This window comes from Mastomys coucha, unplaced genomic scaffold (genome assembly GCF_008632895.1).
Source record: "Mastomys coucha isolate ucsf_1 unplaced genomic scaffold, UCSF_Mcou_1 pScaffold16, whole genome shotgun sequence".
NCBI lineage: Eukaryota > Metazoa > Chordata > Mammalia > Rodentia > Muridae > Mastomys > Mastomys coucha.
The window spans coordinates 58,358,966-58,378,845 of record NW_022196898.1 but is presented as its reverse complement, the minus strand read 5'-3'; the positions used below and the strand labels follow the sequence as shown (position 1 = coordinate 58,378,845).

At 40.0% G+C, this 19,880-nt stretch overlaps 1 protein-coding gene and 1 pseudogene across 1 annotated transcript; one reads left to right on the top strand and one right to left on the bottom strand.

The window, feature by feature from the left end:
* Positions 1-2,126: 2,126 nt before the first annotated feature.
* Positions 2,127-2,245, bottom strand: LOC116094464 (annotated as a pseudogene).
* A 9,640-nt stretch (positions 2,246-11,885) lies between these two features.
* On the top strand, positions 11,886-16,910 carry Prmt6 (protein arginine methyltransferase 6). The gene is made up of 2 exons (XM_031375238.1): positions 11,886-13,264; positions 15,167-16,910. Exon 1 carries the CDS (start codon positions 11,973-11,975, stop codon positions 13,098-13,100), a length of 1,128 nt encoding a protein of 375 aa, XP_031231098.1. The 5' UTR covers positions 11,886-11,972; the 3' UTR covers positions 13,101-13,264; positions 15,167-16,910.
* The last annotated feature ends 2,970 nt before the right edge of the window (positions 16,911-19,880 follow it).

The following is a 19,880-nucleotide window of genomic DNA, read 5'->3' as shown; positions in this document are numbered from 1 at the left end:
AAAAAAAAAAAAAAAAACTTTAAGAGCTGTGTTCACTCCAGAGATCACCAGACAGCTCAGCTCTCTCTTACTTGTTCTTTTAGTCTATATCAAGCAAGGCAAGCACTCGAGGTCAACATTTGTTCCCTCAAATTAAAAACAAATAAGGGAGAGATGTTGAGTCCAACAAGGCCTTGGTGGGGACAGAATGAGTATGGGCCTCCACAGGTGTGGATGTAAACCTTGTTTATATATATAATAATGTTTATATATATAATAATTATATATATAATTGTATTTATTTTCATGTCCCTCTGAGGAATATCCTCCATGTTAAGGTTAATGACTTCATGATAGTCAGAGGCAGCATGAGTCTGGGAGGTGAAGGTGTGACTAATATCTCACCAAAATGATCAACACTGGGATCTTCAGAACAACCCTTAAGGCTGTGGGAAAGAACTCTAAAAACATGAGTTTGCAAATATATATAATTTCTCACCTATGCAAACATATAAGAAAGTAATACGAATTATATAAGGAGCTTCACAGATCTAAAGGAACAGAGGCAGCTATACTATGAGCCAGCGTGTCACAAAGATACAGAAACAGGCAGATAAAAATGCAGGGAGATTCCTGACTTCAAGGTAAGCTTGTGACACAAGGAATTTAGATCTAAGTGTGGTCAGAACAGTAATTCTAGGGTGGGATCCCACCCAACTATCTTATCCTCTGTACTTAACAGAAGCCAGCAGATCTCTGAACTCTTTTGCAATGTTAAAAAAAAAAATGTGCTTGCAGTCTCCTAAGAATCAAGGGGCTGAGGGTCACAGAATGCTGATTCCTAGGATAATCAGGAGAGAACCTGGAAGAAATAACTGAATTGATATGTAAATAAAAACTGGGCTTTTGCTCTGCATAACAGGAGCTAGCAGAAAATGATAGTTCTTCTTTAGAGTGTTTTCTCTAGGGAGACTGAGCTATCTGGAGATCTCTGGCGAGCAAAAAGAGCTCTTCTGACTTTAACCCTGGTGAGAAATCCTAGGAATTACTTAGATAGCTGACATAGCTCTTTTAGAATGTTTTCTAGCAGCTATCCAGAGAAGGCTGTCTGAAGATCAAACACAACTCTTAAAAAAAAAAATCTGATTTTGATTGGGAAACTCAAGAATTACTTTTAGAATTTTTCTAACAGGATTTCTGACTTGGTCAGATGATTCAAAAAAAATTTTTTTTATAGCAGTTTCTGACTTTGGTCAGAAAAACCCATGAAATATCCAGGTAGCTTTTTGAATTTTTAATAGCAGAGAGAGCTGTCTTGAGCAGAAAGGTGGCTGTCTCAACCAGAGAGTTATTAGAATAGCAAGAAAAACCTGCCTAGAGAAGAGAAGAGCATGAAGAGCAATCATTCTGGCTAGCCAGCTCAGCAGAATAGAGGCTACCAGCTCGAACCCACAATTTGACTTCCATTTGTTTGTTTCACCACTCCCAAACACTCCTCCTTCAGAACCCCTTTCCAAGGCAAGAATGGTCCTTGGGACGCCAACACACTTTGTATAGATATTTTTTGCTTGTTGCCTTCAATGGGATCAAACCTACAGTCACATTAACCTGAGTTATTTTTTTCCAGATGAATGTTTACTTTAAGGGTACAATTGAGGTCCCAAATCAAATTTGAGTTTATCAAATGTGAGACTATCCTGAGCTAGGGGAAGGTTAACTAGAACTAGAAAGTACCAGAGATGGGGAGCCTCCCTTTGGTAACCTTGAAGAAATAAGCTAGCCATTCTGAGAAAGCCCGTGGAAAGTATCACATGATAAGGAAGTCACAGCCGAAGACCCTTGATGAAAGATGTCCCCATGAAAGAGGAACCTCTTTCATGCTCAGATGCTTGGGTTTTAATTAATTCCAGATGCAATCAAGCTGACAACCAAGATTAGGCATCACACAACCCCAAAGTGAAAATTGTGGACATATTAAAGTTCAAAGCTCAGGGAGAATAGTAAACTGTGAATGCTAAAGTTTTTTCTTTCTTTCTTTCTTCCTTTCTTTCTTTCTTTCTTTCTTTCTTTCCTTTTCTTTTCTTTTCTTTCTTTTTCTTTTTCTTTTTCTTTTTTTTTTGTTTTTTGTTTTTTGTTTTTTGTTTTTTTGCCTACAGCACCCGGTATTCCCAGGCGGTCTCCCATCCAAGTACTAAACAGGCCGGACCCTGCTTAGCTTCCGAGATCAGATGAGACCGAGCGCGTTCAGGGTGGTATGGCCTTAGACTTTAATTTCACCCTAAACCAAGAAACAATTATAGTATACTCAGCTAAAACTAGTTTTATGAAACAATACCTAGCTTTTATTTATTTCATAGTATGAATATTTTCCAATCCATTTCATCTTTACTTAGTTGCTAGTCAAAAATTCATTGGTTCAAGGTCCATTTGTTTGAAAAATATTAGGTTTCATCACTAGCTGGATGTGAGGGTATCCTGTAACAAAAGAAACACAGAGAACCTCCTTCCAGCACGTCTGTAACTCTGTCTCGAAGAGGTGAGCAGTATAAGAGGTACTGCTGAACTTTAGTGCTGAGGAAGCTAAGATCTGTCTCCCTTTCCCACTCTAAACTCCATGTGGTAGATAAGCAATGAATTCCCTCTCTATGCCAAGCCAAGATATAGCAAAGGGAACTTCACAGACTTTTTCTTCTGTACATGTTGTATTTCTCTCCTTATCATCATTTTACCTACAAGAGAAGGTAAAATTAAACGATTTTCAGTTCTGAAAAGATGTTAAATTCAATTTATACTTGAATTTATCTGGCTCAGTGACCACTGAGTAGAGAGTTGTTCAGTTTCCATGAATATGTGGGCTTTCTATTGTTGCTGTTGAAGTCCAGCTTTAATCCATGGTGATATGACAAAATACAAGGACTGTATTCATTAGGGTTTTTACCACTGTGAACAGACACCATGACCAAGTGGACTTTTGTAAAAATAACATTTAATTGGGGCTGACATACAAGTTTAGAGGTTGTGTCCATTATCATCAAGGTGGGAGCATGGAAGCATCCAGGCAGACATGGTCCAGGAGGAGCTGAGAGGTCTACATCTTCATCCCAAGACAAACAGGAAAAGACTGGCTTCCAGGCAGCTAGGAGGAGGGTCTTAAAGCCCATGCCCACAGTGGCACCTCTACTCCATGCAAGGCCTCATCCATCAGTCTTCTTTAGAGTCAGGGGAAGAATATAAGCCTTGAAATGAAGGCAGTACAGTGGGGGTGGAAGGAGTACAGAAATAAAAATTATGTGGAATGCAACTCTGGGAGAATGACCAGAATTCTATTTTCATAGAGACACAGGTATGGCTGGCAAGTCATGTGTCTCCCATTTGTCCTATTAAATGGGCCTCCACACACTACTCCCTGGAATAGCTTAATGAGAGAGAGGTGGGGGGAAGGAGGGAGGGAGGGACAGGGACAGGGACAGGGAGAGAGAAGTATTTGATTGAAGAAACTCCAATGCAGAAGGAAAGGCACCTTAGAGAGAGGCAGGCTGACAGGTCCACAGATGGAAACGGCCTTTTCCATGCATGAGGCTGAAGGCTAAGTGCCAGTTCCTCTGAGGGTAGAGCTGCTCTACAGAACCTTGGCACCTTTCATTTGCTCATGCATTGCTCTGGGAAGATGGGATCTGGGAACTTCACAGGCACCTCAGAGAGGTAGGAGTGAGGTCCATGGTCAGCACAGTCAGATGACAGCTAATGGAGTAGAGTTTCTGCTTTGTAGTCTAGAGCTTTCTGCTAACTTTTGCCACATATTTACAAAGTCAAGATAATAGAGACTTCTTTTACTGAGCAGTTGTGATGATGATCTAAAATTAATGTATGATAGTTAACTGGTACATAAGAGATAGTCAACAAATGCCTGTCCTGTGTTCCTCTTCTTCAGAAGTTCTCAGCAGCAGCATGATAAAAATACCACCTGCCAAGACACAACTAAAATCCAACTGGGCAAACTCCAAATTCCAGCTCTCCATATCTAGTATCAAAGCATTCTTTAGATCTTCAGTTCCTTGTTGACTGTTGTTGGCAGATCTGGCATTCAGCAGCAACAAACTTCATTCTCTTGGGCTCGATTCACTCCCTGTTAGCAGCTTTCCTCAGCAGGTAGCTCACAGCTCTGACATCTCTAACATCTTGGGGTCTCCAAGGCAACTTCAACTTTACAACTTCTTGTTCTAGTGTCTAAGAGCCACACATGATCTTCTTGGTTCCTAGAAAGGGCTTGGTTCACTCCTTCAGCTCTGCCCTCTGTAGCACTTTAGGCTCTGGTTGACTGTAGCACTCCACTGCTGCTGCTGTTTTTTGGTAGTCATCCCATGGTACTGGCATCCACAACATCTTGGGGTCTTCTCATGCAACTAGGCTTCACCAAAATCTATCATGGTGCCAAGCCTCAATTTTTTTTTTGCATGACCCCTTCGACTAGGCCATCAACTGCAACTGAGGCTGCACCTCCACCAGTGACCTTCTCTGGCCTCACACAGTGCAAAGCCTCAGTTGCTCTCCATGATGCTTTCATAACTTCAAAACCAGTATCACCTGGGTGATCCTTACATATTACCAAGTCCAGATGCAGCACAAGGTACAACCTTGTCAATCTCTGGAACACAGTTTCTTTGTGCTCTCAGAAAACACTTCCCAGAAGATGGCACCTCAGTAATGCTGGTCTCTTTCTAATCTCCACTAATTTCTTATTTCTTAGCTCTAGCTAACCAGCATCAATTGTCCCAGTAGTCCCTTCTGTTTTTTTTTTTTTTTTGGTTTTTCAAGACAGGGTTTCTCTTTGTAGCTCTGGCTGTCCTGGAACTCATTCTGTAGACCAGGCTGGCCTCGAACTCAGAAATCCTCCTGCCTCTGCCTCCCAAGTGCTGGGATAAAAGGCATGCATCCCGTCCAGTCCCTTCTGTTCTTGACTCTAAAGTCAGAGCCACGTGGCCAAAGATGCCAAGTTCTGCTTCTTGTGGGGCTGGAACATGGTCCCCTTGTTTTATTACATTATCACCAGCTTTCTGTTTTCCAGCTCCTTCACTGCCTAATCTTGGCTGTTTTGGAACTTGCCCTGTAGAATGACTTTGAAATCAGAGATCTGCTTGCCGGTCTCCTAAACACTAGGATTAAAGATAATGGTTCACTGAGCCTGGATTTAATTTTTTCTTCACTTAGAACTTGCTCTATTCTAGGCTGGCCTTGAACTCAGGAGAGATCTGTTTGTCTTTGCCTCCTGGGATTAAAAGGCTTGTACTACCATGCCTGGACCTAAATTTTATTGGGTGGGATCTTGCCCCAAGTCACTACTCCATTAATTCAATTTAATATCCTTGAACGCAGGATTCAGCTCCATTTTACCTCCTTGTGTCCTTTTAATACTAGAACCATGTATTTTGTATTTTTCCTTTCTCAGCTTGCTACACTTGTTTAAAATTCTCTTTGTGAGACCTAACCAGAGAACAAACTCTATGATGAGCCTCTCTGAGACTTCCTTTGTCAATGCAATTAACCTGAGACTCTTCATCTTAGCCTCAGGCAGACTTCAGATAAGGGCAAAAGGTAGCCATATTCTTCACCAAAATACCACAAAAACAGTTTGTAGGCCACATTTTGAAATTCTCCACTGAAACCTCTTGGGTCAGGTCCATACAATTAAAATCACTCTCAGTAACAAAGTCTTCTGATATTCCTACTAGGATAGCCCATTAAACCCCATTTAAAGCATTCCACTGCTTTCCAAATCCAAAGTCCCCAAATATAGTTCCAAACAAAGCATGGCCAGGCTTATCACAGCAATACCCCAGTCCCTGGTACCAACTTCTGTATTAGTTTGGGTTTTATTGCAGACACCATGTAACCAAGAAAGGCCAGTCATATCGAAACCATTGATGTCAAGTGATAATGGGGAATTCTTTTCCAGAATTTGCTATTCCTGAGTGAGTATGTGACCCAGAAGAGATGTATTGGTATAAATGGGCAGTATATCTTGACCCCACTGAGGAGTTAGGATTTCTGGAATAAGATGAGATGGGATGAGATGGGAAAGGTGGGGTGGGATGGGATGGGAAATGATGGGATAGGATGGGATAGGATAGGAAGGAAAGGGAGGGGATGGAATGTGAAAGAATGGGATGGGTTGGGATGGGATGGGAAGGGAAGAAAAGGATGGCAAGGGATGGGGTAGGAAAGGATGGGACAGGATGGGAAAGAATGGGATTGGATGGAAAAGAATGGGATGGGATGGGAAAGGATGGAATGGGATGGGAAAAGAAGTCATATGAGGTTACTTGGTTCTCCTGGTCAAGAAAGGGAAACCTCTCAAGCAAGTGATGTGATTTTATATGGATTTTTGTAAAACCCACATTAGCAACTATATAGAGAACTGGTTAGTTGAGGGTGGGGCTAGCTGCAGTAAGATTCCATCAGAGACTGCCAGGATAGAAAGACTCCTTCTTCTTCTGTGGAATTGGATTTTGCTAGTGAGAAATGTCGAAGAGCAGGTGAACTGACAAACTACAAAAAAGCAAATTAAAAATTGGATTAACAATACACACATTCTGGGTCAGGGAGATGAGATGACTCAGTAGGAAAAACACTGCCAAGCCTGAAGACCAGAGTTGGATCCTAAGTACTACATCATAAGGAGAGCACCAACCTCCTTAGCTGACTTTTGACCTCTACAAGCATCCTACAGCACACATCCATAATAACAAACTTGATTAATTAACTTTTCAAAAATGAAACACTGAACACACTCAAAAGGGAAACTGGAAGTTCAAGAATAGAGTGGGAGAAGTGTAGGCTAAGGGGAAGCTCGATGAGTGGTATCAAATTCTCACATTTATAATTGATCTCATGTCCTATTCTAGTTGTTACTTCATTAACTTAAGATATGAAACCAAGGCAAAAAGGAAGAATACCTATTTTACGGATTTTCAGTGCTAGGTAGCTGAGCCCTGACTATTGAAAATAGTGATATAAGATTTAATTAAATCAAAATTAGCCATAATCACCTGGTTTCACATTAGGATTCCCCAGGAGCTTTTAAAACTAGATGCCTGAGTTCCTCTGAGTGATTCTCGTTTAACTGGGTTGAGGCGGACCCTAGCATAGGTATTTCAATAAAGCTCCTTGGAGGATTCTAACGAGCCAGGACTGAGAGGCTCACGATTACAAGTACAGCTGAGGATTTCACATTCACAAACCAAGTTCATTAGCGACTCTAATAGAAAGAGGGGAGAAATTCTACTGCCCAGAAGTTTAATGTTGTTAAACAAGTATTTTTAACACATACACACACACACACACAAAATAAAAGCTCATTTTCTTTTGTATGATCAGTTTTTAAATTGATTTAACTTTTATTGCATTATGATGATAAAAGATACATGATTTCAATTTATCTGAATTTATTAACATTTAAAAACATATTTTAAGTAAATAGAATTAAATCACATTTTTGTTTCCCTTTTTGTCCCTATGCCTCCCAGAGACCCCCACCTTCAATATCTACAATACCTTTTTTTCATATTATTTAAAATTTATAAACTATTATAACAATGGAAATGAGTATTATAAAAGTTCTTTTATATAAAACAATAATCAATTTAAGAGTCTTACATAGATGCTTATCTATAGCAACACTAAAAATACATATGTTTTTCTCAATATAAATTTTAAATAACTCCAAACATATTAACTGTATATTTTAAAATGATACATCACTACTAGTATTTTTTAAATGAACATAAATATATAAAGTCTTTTTCTTCATGTGTTTGTTTTGTATTTAGTAGAGCTTAAAATCTTGGTTCTTACTATGGTACAAGCCCAAAATAAGAACAATTTTTAGACATCGGAGTTAATTGTAATAAGGATGTACTTAAATAACCCTCTCATCACCAAAGGATTTTACTTCCATCGTAGCTAAGCTGAGAGTTGACAGTTCTGCTACACCAAGGAATGAATTGTTGGCATGATATTTGGATACAGACTTCCTGCTATGGTCAAAGCTATTTGACTTGAGTAAGTGTCTTTTTATTCTCAGCCCACAGAGAACAGGTTACATTCATTTAAGAAATGTGTGTATTAAGATGGTCTATCTATAAAATCATTCACCAACTGTTTCAATGAACAATGATTCTGCTTGGAAGGTGGCACAGACATTAGGTGAGGGTAAGAATCTGGTTCATTAGCTGTGATAATTTGGAAAAGCATTCATCTCAGAAAAAGAATAACTTATAAAGTCGTCTTCTTCAAACTTGATACAAGAGTTACAAATGTCAAGCAAAGCATTCAGTCTTTGTTTTTATCTTACAAGCCACCTCCCAAGTTAAATGTCTATGTTTCTTTGGCTGTATAAATTCTTTTGAAATATGTAAGCTTTTCTGAAAACCATAGTACAGTGTAGAAACATGAAATAAACAATACTACTAATAGAGAGGCTGAGATAGGAGAAGCATGATTTCAAGACCATTATGTGGTACACAGCAAGAAACTGTCACTTACAAACAAGCAGAAAGTGCATATGGATTGTACAATATTGGACCTGTTTCTCCAATTAACAAATTAGAGAGACCATTGGATGACAATCAACAAATTTCTAATTCCTCATATTTTTGGATTTCAATTGATTAGGATATGTTGATTATATTAAATTTCATACTAAGATATTAAGAAAAAGTAATTGTCACTTCCTGTTGTTTTTGTTGTAAGATGTGGAATTAGGTTTGTGTGGATTTATTGAAAGATTACTTTCTTGCATCTTCTAGGGTGTAGTTTTGCTCCTAATGTTGGTGTTTTCCATCTAGTATCCTTTGTAGGGCTGGATTTGTGAAAAGATATTGTGTAAATTTGGTTTTGTCATGGAATATCTTGTTTTCTCCATCTATGGTAATTGAGAGTTTTGCTGGGTATAGTAGCCTGGGCTGGCATTTGTGTTCTCTTAGGGTCTGTATGACATCTGCCCAGGATCTTCTAGCTTTCATAGTCTCTGGTGAGAAATCTGCTGTAATTCTGATAGGCCTGCCTTTATATGTTACTTGCATTTTTTTCCCTTAGTGCTTTTAAAATTCTTTCTTTGTTTAGTGCAGTTGGTGTTTTGATTATTACTATTACTATTACTATTACTATTACTATTACTATTATTATTATTATTATTATTATTATTATTATTATTATTATTATTATTTGGTTTTTTGAGATGGGGTTTCTCTGTATGGCCCTGGCTGTCCTGGAACTCACTCTGTAGACCAGGCTGGCCTTAAACTCTGAAATTCACCTGCCTCTGCCTCCCAAGTGCTGGGATTAAAGGCGTGTGCCACCACTGCCCGGCTGGTGTTTTGTTTATTATGTGACAGGAGGAATTTCTTTTATGGTCCTGTCTATTTGGAGTTCTGTAGGCTTCTTGTATGTTCATGGGCATCTCTTTCTTTAGGTTAGGGAAGTTTTCTTCTATAATTTTGTTGAGGATATTTACTGGCCCATTACATTGGAAGTCTTCACTCTCTTCTATACCTATTATCCTTAGGTTTGGTCTTCTCATTGCGTCCTGGATTTCGTGGATGTTCTGGGTTAGGAGCTTTTTGCTTTTTGCATTTTCTTTTGCTGTTGTTTCAATGTTTTCTATGGTATCTTCTGCCCCTGAGATTCTCTCTTCTATCTCTTGCATTCTGTTGGTGATGCTTATATCTATGACTCCTGACTTCTTTCCTAGGTTTTCTATCTCCAGGGTTGTCTCTCTTTCTGATTTCTTTATTGTTTCTATTTCCATTTTTAGATTCTGGATGGTTTTGCTCAATTCCTTCACCTGTTTGATTGTGTTTTCCTGTAGTTCTTTAAGGGATTTTTGTGTTTCCTCTTTAAGGGCTTCTAGCTGTTCACCTGTGTTCTCCTGTATTTCTTTGAGGGAGTTATTTATTATGTCTTTCTAAAAGTCCTCTATTATCATCATGAGAAGTGATTTTAGATCTGAATCTTGCTTTTCCGGTGTGATGGTGGGTCCAGAACTTGCTATGGTGGGAGAATTGGGTTCTGATGATGTCAGTAACCTTGATTTGTGTTGTTTCTTATGCTTGCCCCCTGACATCTGGTTATCTCGAGTGCTTCCTGCCCTGGTTAGATCTGACTGGAGCCTGTCTTCCTGTGCTCCTGATTGTGTCAGATCTTCATCACAAGATGTCTTGATCATGTAATTCTGGGATCCTGCGATCCTGGGCTGGGTCAGTTTTTAAGCTTGAAAAAAATGTTATTCTTATTAAGAAAATATTTATTTTAACATCTTTTCAGTTATTAATTTAATTTTATTTTTTTTGTCTCTATGTTTGTACATCACATACACACTTGATACTCCTAGAGGCCAAAGGAGGGTGACAGGTCTGTGAGACTGCGGTTAAAACCAATTGTGAGACTTCATGTGGGTGCTTGTAATCTAACCCGGGTCTTCTGGAAGAGCAGCCAGGGCTGTCCATTGCTCCTGTTTCAGAAACCAGTACACATTCTTTAAATTATTGTTTTTATTTTATGGCCAATTAAGAGACCAATTCATTGTCAACCAAGTTTCTTCTTGACTAGCAGAAAAAAATAAAATAACTGAGACCAAGGGTATCAATTCTACCTTTACAAGAAGATATATCAGGGTTTTTAAAAAGTGAATTGCATTGGAAAGGTAGTCAATAAGATGAGTTCCACCATTTCTCCAAGCAAATGTTTATATATAGACACATAGATTTATGTGCATGTATGTGTGTGTATATAAGCTGGTTACCAAATATACTGGTAATGGGTTTGAGAATATCATACCACTGATGTTAATTGTTCTTTAGTTTGAACTACAGAATCTTCAGAGTAGGACTCAAGACTACGTAAACTATTGTCCAGAAACACAATGGTGGCTGATAGTACACTTCATGGCCACAGCAGTTTTTTAGTACTTGGCCTGGGAATCACTTTGGACTTGAAACCAAGATCTTATATTATTTGGTTTTCACTTTACCCCATACATATTCTTTGTATCCTAACTCTGGCTAGAACAGAGAGCTTGATGAGTTACAAGTGTCAGAGAAAGGACAAGAACTATGTCACCATAATTCAGTAGTGGCAGTGGGGATTCTGAAAGGGATGCATAGACATGTAGTTGTAAGTTTTATGTCTGCTTCAAGAATGTGTGAAAATGAAAGAGGGATGTAGTAGCTGTTCCTGGTTGTCAACTTGACTATGTCTGGAATGAACTACAATCCAGAATTGGAAGGCTCACCTGTGACCCAGATCTTGAGGCTGGAAGACACAGGTTTCTGACCTGCATCTTGGCATGGAGATCTTGAGGCATAGTGGTCAAGAAAAACTTAGGCTCAGGCAAAGTAGTACATGTCTTTAATTCCTGGAGACTGAGGCAAGGAGATCTCTGAGTTCAAGGTCAGCCTGGAACAAGGAAGTCCCAGATCCAGGAGTGATGATACACACACACACACACACACACACACACACACACACACCTTTAATCTGGGACACACCTTCTGCTGGAGGCCTATATAAGGACATTTCTGCCTGCTTGCCTTGTGGGACTGAGCAACTGCTAGGTCCTTGGACTTCACAGCTGCCGCTGACCATTGTTGGGGAGTTGGACTACAGACTGTAAGTCATCAACAAATTTCCTTACTGTATAGAGAGACTACCCATACATTCTGTGAGTCTAGAGAACCCAGACTAATACAAGGGGTAAAAAGAAAAGGCAAGAACTAAAAGGATCTCGGGATAATAGTGTGGTTTTAGAGAAACAATAAGTCATGGCATTAGAGGAACAGAACAAAGTGCCCTGTACTCCAAGATTGACTCTGAGTGAGGCTCTGACCGCAGGAGGTGGGATGCAGCAGGAGGACTACAAATCCCAGCAGGCTCCCGGAACTCTGAGCCTGCGCACCGCACCGCGCAACGCATGCTGGGGGTCGACTGCTGAGGCCAAGATGTCGCTGAGCAAGAAAAGAAAGCTTGAGTCGGGGGGCGGCGGCGCAGGAGGGGAGGGAACTGAGGAGGAGAATGGCGAGGAGCAGGAGGCAGCCCTGCCACGACCCCGGAGGACCAAGCGCGAGCGAGACCAGCTGTACTACGAGTGCTACTCCGACGTATCGATCCACGAGGAGATGATCGCTGACCGCGTCCGCACCGACGCCTATCGCTTAGGCATCCTGAGAAACTGGGCCGCGCTGCGAGGCAAGACCGTGCTGGACGTGGGCGCCGGCACCGGCATTCTTAGCATCTTCTGCGCCCAGGCCGGGGCCCGGCGCGTGTACGCCGTGGAGGCCAGCGCCATCTGGCAACAGGCCCAGGAGGTGGTGCGGCTCAACGGGTTAGAGGACCGCGTGCACGTCCTGCCGGGCCCGGTGGAGACAGTGGAGCTGCCGGAGCAAGTGGACGCCATCGTAAGCGAGTGGATGGGTTACGGACTACTGCACGAGTCCATGCTGAGCTCTGTGCTCCACGCGCGGACCAAATGGCTGAAGGAGGGCGGTCTCCTCCTGCCAGCTTCCGCGGAGCTCTTCGTGGCCCCGATCAGCGACCAGATGCTAGAATGGCGTCTGGGTTTCTGGAGCCAGGTGAAGCAGCACTATGGCGTGGATATGAGCTGCATGGAAAGCTTCGCCACGCGCTGCCTCATGGGCCATTCGGAGATCGTGGTGCAGGATCTGTCCGGAGAGGATGTGCTGGCCCGGCCGCAGCGCTTTGCCCAGCTCGAGCTGGCCCGCGCCGGCCTGGAGCAGGAGCTGGAGGCTGGTGTGGGCGGGCGCTTCCGCTTCAGCTGCTACGGTTCCGCGCCTCTTCACGGTTTTGCTATCTGGTTTCAAGTGACCTTTCCTGGAGGGGACTCGGAGAAACCTCTGGTGCTGTCCACCTCGCCTTTTAACCCGGCCACACACTGGAAGCAGTCGCTCCTCTACTTGAATGAGCCGGTGCCAGTGGAACAAGATACGGACATTTCAGGAGAGATCACCCTGCTGCCCTCCCGGGACAACCCCCGGCGTCTGCGCATACTTCTGCGCTACAAAGTGGGGGACCACGAGGAAAAGACCAAAGACTTTGCCATGGAGGACTGAGCGTTTCCTTTTCTCCCCTCTACCTTCTTCGGAAGGTCAGAAGAGAAAGGGAGATCTCCTCTGCAAGTAGAGGACATAGCTGTCTTACCTCACCCACCGTTTCAGGCAAAGGGAGTGACCAGTCTTCATTTGAGGACATTCTTCTGGCAGTGTTTATTTTAAAAGTGAGCATTCCTGATCCAGGACTGATGCAGTGTGCTTACTAATAGGCTATTAAACCTGGAAAGCATGTAGTATGAAACTTGTATTTCCGGGTTTTTTGTTTGTTTGTTTGTTTAACTGTGGGGGTGGGGGCAGTAAATGTGATTTTTATAATTGGTCCACGAGCTAATCTGACACCTCATCCCTTATCAATATGAAACTGGGAGAATGGCAGAATGGTTTGATTACATTTCAGTAACTTGCAGTATGATTTTTAAAGCTGTATTTTTTTCAGTCGACATTCTCTCAAGTCTTGGGTGCCTGTAGGATACGGTACCTGTGCTTCCTTATATTCTAAATAACATCCTGTTAATAAGGAAGTGGAGCACGGGAGAAGTACTTTAAATAACCCAGTTCTCATTCCTCTTCATCCACGGTGTGCTAAATTTGATGGACACTTACCTTAGTAAAATGGCTTAATGTTATAGCCTGTCTAGGTAATTCTGAAAGTGACAGGAGAAAAAGCCTGAAAGTGAAATAGTAATGGGGTTTGAATATTTTTATTTTGGCTTTAAAGACTGAGCCAAGAAAACCTATATGTTTTATAATATAAATATTTTTGTGATTCTTGTAAAGCAGTCTGATAGGGAAGATTGCTGAATGTAGCCCGAGTGATGTGCGTGCTTTATTTAAGCACAGGTGTATTCTGTATGAAAGGAACATGAGCACCCTGCTTACATGTAGTAAAAGTTCCCATCTTGTCTTCAGTTCTTTTTAGTTCAGCCAGTTGTGAACATTGTGAATTTGGGGAAGTCCCTTATAATGAAATGTGAGTCATTGTCAGATTTATTTCACTGGTGCATCTCCCTTCCTGTCTGTGGCAAATAAAATGGCATTCTCACTTTTTTATAGTTGAGGTCTTTAGACTTCTTGTGTGCTGTCTGTGAGTTTATAATGCTGTTACCTTTCTCTTGGTGTCAGTTCTTAAGTGTTACAGCTGCAGAACACAGCTTCAGGACAGCTCAAATTACGATTAACACAGTTTTGAATTCTAGCTATGTAAGACTTAATGGGTGTGGAAAACTGCTGTTCTTAAGTACTCTTGAATTTCACTTTTTGTAACCTGGGTTCTGTTTTTGGCTTTTTAAAAATATTAAATTGCTAAAGTATTAAAACTAATTTGCTGGGGCTCTATTTTGAAGGAAACATGCAAATATAAAATCATCAGTTTCACAAAACAAGCATATTTTGATGTCAGAATACCTAATATCTTTTATAAATGCTTGGTTTAGAGGTTTAAAAAGTAGTTCCTTTGGGATCATCTATGTTTTAAATCAAGCTTTCACCTGTAGTGATTGCTGGTGATTTTGATTGGCCTTTCTGTAACAATTCCTGTAGTATTTAAATGTCTGGAATCCTTTTCTTCGTAATTCTGTAAATAGAAGTACTATATCCACCTCCAGTCTCCTCCCACCCCCCCAAAAAAAGACAAAGGAAAATCCAGTTAAAACTTGGGAGGGTGTGAGTGGAGACTGGGTTTTCCTGACTGAGGAAAAAGTTTCAAAATTCAAGTTAAATTTTCTCAAAAATGAGTTAGAAAATGTGGGAGCAGAAGCTAGAGGCAGGAAGCATAATGTTGTTCTTCAGAACCAGGTCTCTGGAGCCGGAAAATGCAAACACACTCTTCTGTGTCTTCAGGCAATCCAGCCCACCCCCTACTTTTTCTTTTCAAAGCCCTCATGCTAACCAGAGATAACAATAGCACCTACTGCATAGAGAATTGGGGATACAAGTAATTAACCTAGAAGCTTCCAGCACCATGATGCTGAATTTGTGTAAAAGGCGAACCTAGATCTGATGCTGCATACAAAATGCTCCAGAACAAATACTCATTTGTGTTTTTTTTTTTTCTGTCTGCTCCACAGGCACTGAGAGTATCAGCTTGGCTATCTCTGAAGAGCAATGTACCCCACAGGGTACCAGATGATCCAAAGGAGCACCACAGTCTTTGGGATGAAGACACATGGGATGGATGAAAGCTTCAGGTGTGCGGACACACCCAGGCACTGTCTGGTGTGTTCTATGGATTGGGACTGGTAACTTGAAGCCTAAGGCTGCAGGCCTGGATTATTAGACCCCAGAAAGAGCATCAGAGTGAAGTCCCTCACACCTTACATTTATTTAACCCTCCAAAAAATTTCCAATTTTTCACAAATTTATTAAACCAATGAGCATAGTTGCTAAAAATACATTCTAATAGTCACTGTGATAGGGATTTCGGGTTACAAGCACATGCGAACTCTGCCCATAAGTAGATGTCTACCACTAAAGAAAGTAAGGGCCATATGGTAGGTTAGTTAGGACCTGGGTGGTTTTAGTGCCAGAAAAGATGGATTTTTTTTTCTTTTTTTATACACACCAAGTAAAAAGGTGTCTATAGATGCTGGCTGATAGACATGCCTAAAGTTACATACATAATTCTTGTTTGTGAAATGGGATCATACACTGTGCAAGGGTGGCTTGGAACCCAATGTGGAGCTGAGGATGACTTTGGACTCCTGAAGCTCTTGTCTCCATCTTCCAAATGCTAGAGGTAATAGCTCTGTACCACTGTGCCCAGCATAGACCAGTTTTTGGCAGAACGTTAACATAACTCTTGATTTTCTAAATGTAAACTCTTGTTATACGAATCCTGCATTCTTCAGTTAAAAACTGGAAACTACATACCACCTTAACGGCAACAAGGGTTTTATTATTTGATGATGAAGAGAGAGCGGTACATACTAGAAAGTCTCTTAGAGCTGCCCAGAAGAACCATCGACAGAGTATAACTTCTTGAGTTTGACATAGTAGACACTCATTTGTACAGCCCCTATGTTTATTTCCTTAACACTAATCAAATGTGACACTTTCTGGGGTCTCCAGAAAACTGAATCCATGACAGTAGCAAAGACAGGTGAACTCCTTGTCATTTGGTCATTTGGGCAGAGAGACATGGATGTAAAAGATAAGAAAATGGAGTTCCAGGTGACTGAAAGGCACCTGCTGCAAACAGCTGCCTAACATCCTGTTCACTGCCCACCTTGCTGTTAGCCCCACAGTTTACCTAGTGCTAAGGAAAGAGGGCTCCTAAGGAGCATTTACTAACAGGCCCCACCCCTCCACATTCGCATCTCTGTATATGTATCTCCATTAATTTCATTATCAACAGCTACATATATCTAAGCACTATAATGAATGAGCACATCTGCCCCTCAGAGAACTAGGATACAGTGGGAACAATAAAACAGCATCAGTGATTTTCATGCATCCATAAGCCTGGAAATCCTTCCCAGCGGCTTAGCTCCGCTGAGCAAGGATGGAAAGGCAGCTGTCATCCTGTAAGCCTCTCTGAGGATCAAAAGTCATGTTCCTATCAGGAAATTGTGAACACCTGAGAAACTTTCCCATCTGATGTTGTAAAATTAGACAAAATATTGGTGTGTTCCATAGTAGACAGTATATTAAATAGCTGATGCTCAGCTAATAAAATAAAATAAGCCAAATGTATATTCAGCTGTGTGTGTATGTATATTTGCGTCTTCCCCAGCTTTCTATGTGATTTCCATGCTTCATTTTGTTTATTATTTATCCTTTCACTTGTAATAAATATTACATGTATTTTTCAAATTTGTAACCTGATCTATTCTTTTGGAGAGCTGGAGTGTGACTTGGTGGCTGAATTCATAACCAGCCTAGGCAAGTCCCTGAATTGATAACTAGAACCGCAGGAAACCACGGGCTTTCTGGAAGAATGAGAAGTTCTGAAGAGGAAAAGGTTTCATTCAGATAAAGGACCAGAAGATTCTAAGCATGACACCTTTGTTTCCAATGAAATACAGTTGTCTGAGGTTTGCCATCTGGATGGGTAGCTGGTTTGATCCCATCTTTTTTAGCTAGTTTTATAGATGTTGATATTTTAAGGAATCAGAATTTCTAAAGATGTGAAAAATGTTAAGCTGTTTTTTTCCAAGCTTAAACCAGACCCTAATAAATCTTATGCATCATAGTAAAGAAGAGGTACTAAAGTTTTCTAAAGATTTTTCAAAATGCATCAAAATATCTTAGATAGGAAAGGTATAATTAAACTACATCTCCAATTATTTGTATTTGTGGGAAAAGATATCCAGGGGATTTAACTTAATACTAAAAGGATTTTAATATTATCACATGAACAGTAACAATTGTGGTCTTTGGAAACTTTTATAATTAAATTCATAAAAATTTTAGAGGAAGATGGATTAGATCATTCAGTCAACTAAAAGGTTTTAAAGACTTATAGCATAGACTGGGGAGGATGGCTCAGTGGTTAAGAACTCTTGCATAAGACCCAGATTTAAATTCCAGTATCCATATCTTGGTTCACAACCAAGTGTTACTCCAGTTACACAACAACAATATGATAAGAAATGAGGATTTCTTATATTGAAATGTGGGGAGATAGTAAATAAAACTTGTTGAGTTTGGTCACTGAGCATATTAACAAAACCACAAATCCAAGTAAAAATAGCTCAAAAGAGAAATTCCCAACAAACACTGAAATAAATATAACCAAACAGATCTTGATGAGAAGGGCAAAGAAAGACTTTAAGAACAAAATATACAAAGATGGGGGAGGCTTAATAGGCAATTCTAAGATGAGACTATGGCCAAAGAGACCTACTGCAGAGCATCTGTGGGTCTAGCATGAGATGCCTTGCTCTAAGGCTTGATACACTACTACAGAGCATCTGTGGGTCTAGCATGAGATGCCTTGCTCTAAGGCTTGATACACTACTGCAGAGCATCTGTGGGTCTAGCATGAGATGCCTTGCTCTAAGGCTTGATACACTCAGCAAGGGTGCTTTGTGTCCAGTGATTGTCAGTTCTTAGCATCAAATATTAAAGGTGGGAATGATTTTGCCTGAATCAGCTTCCGTACTGTCTGAGGATACATTTCTAATGACCCATGAATTTTAGTTTATTTTTATATAAGCAAAATATTCTGGGTTTTTCAGAAATTTACTTGACATGATGTTGGGTTCCTGGAGTTTGCCAAGGCAAAGTTACTTGAAGGGAAGTGGAGAGTGGAAGCTAGTTACAATTACACTTGAGTATGAATTCATACAAGTCACTGCTTTCTGAAGTGAATAAGGAAGGAGGAATTCAAGTGCTGAGGGACAAAACCCAGTGGTGAAGCACAAGCAAAGTAGGTGAGTTCAGGAAATAGCTGAACGCAGAGGATACCTGGTATCTTGGGTAGATGAGGTCAGTGACAATAGTAATTGCTCCAGTGACATAAAAACGCCTTGGGCCCAGAGGAACTTGAAGTTATGATTAGTATTGCCACTACACACCTTACCCTCAATCACCATTACCTTGGGGTTTTTCTGAAAACATCTGTTCATAAAATAGCTATACTTAGACTCATGGTCTATTACTGTTTACTTTGATATATGCCATTAATTTGTTTGTTTACTTACTTATTTTGACTTTGAGATAAGATCTCCCTATACTATGTAGTCTGGGCTGGCCTAGGAAGTGTGTGGCCTTCTTCTTAGCTTATTTTCTAGGCCATTTCAGGACTCCCTGTGTGTAAAAGAAATACTCAATCTACTCTTGTCAATAAAAATTTTCACACTCTATGTGCAACTTAAAAACGTGGGGTACACAGTAGTGTAAGTATTAAGCTTTATTTTAAAACATGAGATTTATTATAAATTACACACATTGTAATTATATGTAATATTAATATACTAATTATAAAATTTTATAAGGACAAGTTATAGATTCTTTTACTTTTAGTTAGACATGTTGATGGTGATAGGATTAAGATCCATAAATGGTTAAAAAATTTGATTCCATACATGCACTAACATCAGACTTTTCATAAAAAATAATTTATAAAATTACCAATGAGCCTAACTTAATGGAAACTTTTTTTTTTAAAAAAATCTATCATCATTCATCATCCAGTCAAAAATAGGAAACATTTAAGTGGTTATGAATACACATGAAAGATAGAATTTTAAAGAGAGGATTTAGGAAATCCTAAGATTAAATACACAGTCCATGATTAATTGAGAATTTTTCTAGTCAGAATAATTAGAGGAAAACAAGGAGAGAATGAGAGTAATTACAACAAAGGGATTTGAATATAAGATGGAATTAGAAACCACCAGGATAGGTGCTGTTTGTAATAGAATTAAATTATCACTTGCCTTTCCTTGAATCTTCAGCCAAGGTGATTTTACAGTCTGGCCCTTCTGATAAGATTAGATCATTCAGAAATTCATTCCATGATACTGGGTCAAGAAAAACATGGTACAGCTGCCAAATGTAAATCCTTATATACATAAAATGTCCAAATGCTGTTAAACAAGGTAACATTAACCCCATAAGTATATGTTAACTCTACCATCCACGTAAATAGTAATTTTGTGACATTATTCAGAGACAACATATGGATTACAGTTGTTAATAGGACATTTTTCAAGTTTAATTAATTTTCATTATTTTAAACAAAATCTTTGCTATTCATTTTATAATTTCTGAATATATGTGTATTGTGGTGTGCATGTCTACAAATATGTATATTGGCATTTGGATGATATTTGTGGA